A 2,026-nucleotide genomic window follows, 5' to 3' on the forward strand; every position below is an offset into this window, starting at 1 on the left:
AAACTTCACTTTTCAAGTAGATTTAAAACATGAAATAGCAGATCTATATTTAAATACCTTAAAATTTGAGGAATACTAAGAGATTACACATTGATCTAAGATTCTAAAAGAAGTTGACGATGAAAGAAATTGTTAGTGGAAATACAAATGATTAGAACTAAATATTGTCTACAGGACATAATTTGATTTTGAAATTGTTAGAATACTCAGATTGAAGAACTGAATTCCTAGAAGCCAGTACTACAGATTAACCTATAGCAAGTGGGTAGAGGTGTTGTGGAAGTCAAGTATGTTGGGCAGTAGAATCTGGACCCACAACCCAGAGATCTGAAGCCACTGGATCCACAGCCACCTGAGTAACAACTTCTAGACCCATAGCCCAGGGGATGACAGCTGCTAGACCCAAAGCCCAGAGATCCAGCATATGTCCCCTGGCAGGGACTGCAGGGTGTGGAGCTCCTGGGGTAGTAGCAGGGCATCTGGAAGGGGCTGGACACCACACAGGACCTCTGGCAGCTGCTGGGCTCAATGTAGGTCTCCTGACAGCCACTATGCAGTGAGGAATCAAGCTGGCAGGTGCTGGGAGAGCAGCTGGAAGTGGTGTAGACCAGGTTGCTGGGGTAGGAAGAGCCACAGGAGGAACCTGAGGTAGGCAGGCAGCACCTAAAGGATGGGGAGGAGTAGTTTCCAGAGTAGCAACTGTAGGACATGTTGAGAGGAGATGCAAGTTGTGTTGGATATAATTGAGAGGATTCTGAGTTTGAATACAACCTGTGTAGAGATGGGTTTATATGCTCTCAGAGGCAGGTGTGGTATCCAGGAGGCCCATCCTGACATATCTGTGTGCTTCCTGGTTTACAGATATCAAAACAAGTAATCTCTGTAATTGCAGTTGCATTTGCATAGCTTTGTGCACATCAGGCTTAAGGGTGTTGTCTTCTTATTATAGTAAAAGATGATGAGCTACTCATATGCCAGACATGCCAGGACTGTTTTGTAGCAATGCCTATCCTATCATGTTCTGCACAAAAGGAACGAAATCTTCTTTTCCTCTTGACACAAATTGCGTGTGTTTTCTCTTAGGATGGTTATTCTTCTTCACAGTGTGTGGCGTGACAACAATTTGCTGCTCTTTTCCATAATGAATTGGAATCATTACTTTATGTTTCTCTTGGAACTTCCTGAAAATGAATCTTGTCCTCATCATACTTATTTTCCAGTATTCCACCTGAATTTCAGAACATTTTCTATGGAGTTTTAGTCCAGTGGCAAGAAAACAATATAAGTCATGAAAAGTCAAATGATATATATCTATATGGCCTGAACTGTTGTTGTTCTGTTCAAGAAGTTGTCTCCTGTGCCAATGAGTTCAAGACTCCTCCCTGCTTTTTCTTCTAAAAGATTTAGTGTGTCTGGTTTTATGTTGAGATCTTCAATCAACTTGGACTTCAGATTTCTGTAGGGTGATACATATGGATCCATTTGCACTTTTCTATATGTAGACATCCAGTAACACCAGCACAAATAGCATCATTGTTGAATATACTACTTTTTTGCATTGTATAGTTTCAGCTTCTTTATTAAAACTCAAGTATTTATAGGTTTGTGGGGTTATAAACTCAGTTGACATCACATGCTGACAAGGATGTGGAGAAAGGGGAACACTCCTCCATTGCTGGTGGAACTGCAACCTGTACAAACACTTTGGAAATCAATCAGGTGCATTCTCAGACAATTGAGAATAGTGCAACCTCAAGTCCCAGCTATATCACTCCTGGACATATACCTGAAAGATGCTCCACCATACAACAAGGACATATGCTCAACTGTATTCATAGCACCTTCGTTCATAATTGCCAGAATATGAAATCAATGTACATGTCCCTCAACCAAAGAATGGAAAGGAAACTGTGGTACATTTACACAATAGAATACTACTCAGGTATTAAAAAAAGAAAATCTTGAAATTTGCAGACAAATGGATGGAACCTGAAAAGATCATCATGACTGAGGAACCCAGACCCAG

The 2,026-nt window shown here is 40.8% G+C and overlaps 1 protein-coding gene across 1 annotated transcript; it reads right to left on the minus strand.

The window, feature by feature from the left end:
- Positions 1-227: 227 nt before the first annotated feature.
- On the minus strand, positions 228-710 carry LOC127193162 (keratin-associated protein 13-1-like). The gene has a single exon (XM_051150488.1). The coding sequence runs from the start codon at positions 708-710 to the stop codon at positions 228-230; it is 483 nt and encodes a 160-aa protein (XP_051006445.1).
- Positions 711-2,026: the final 1,316 nt, after the last annotated feature.

This window comes from Acomys russatus, chromosome 8 (genome assembly GCF_903995435.1).
Source record: "Acomys russatus chromosome 8, mAcoRus1.1, whole genome shotgun sequence".
In the NCBI taxonomy this organism is placed as follows: Eukaryota; Metazoa; Chordata; class Mammalia; order Rodentia; family Muridae; genus Acomys; species Acomys russatus.

Coding starts and splice junctions, on each gene's coding strand:
- LOC127193162 (XM_051150488.1), bottom strand. CDS start 710: ATGTCCTACAGTTGCTACTCTGGAAACTACTCCTCCCCATCCTTTAGG.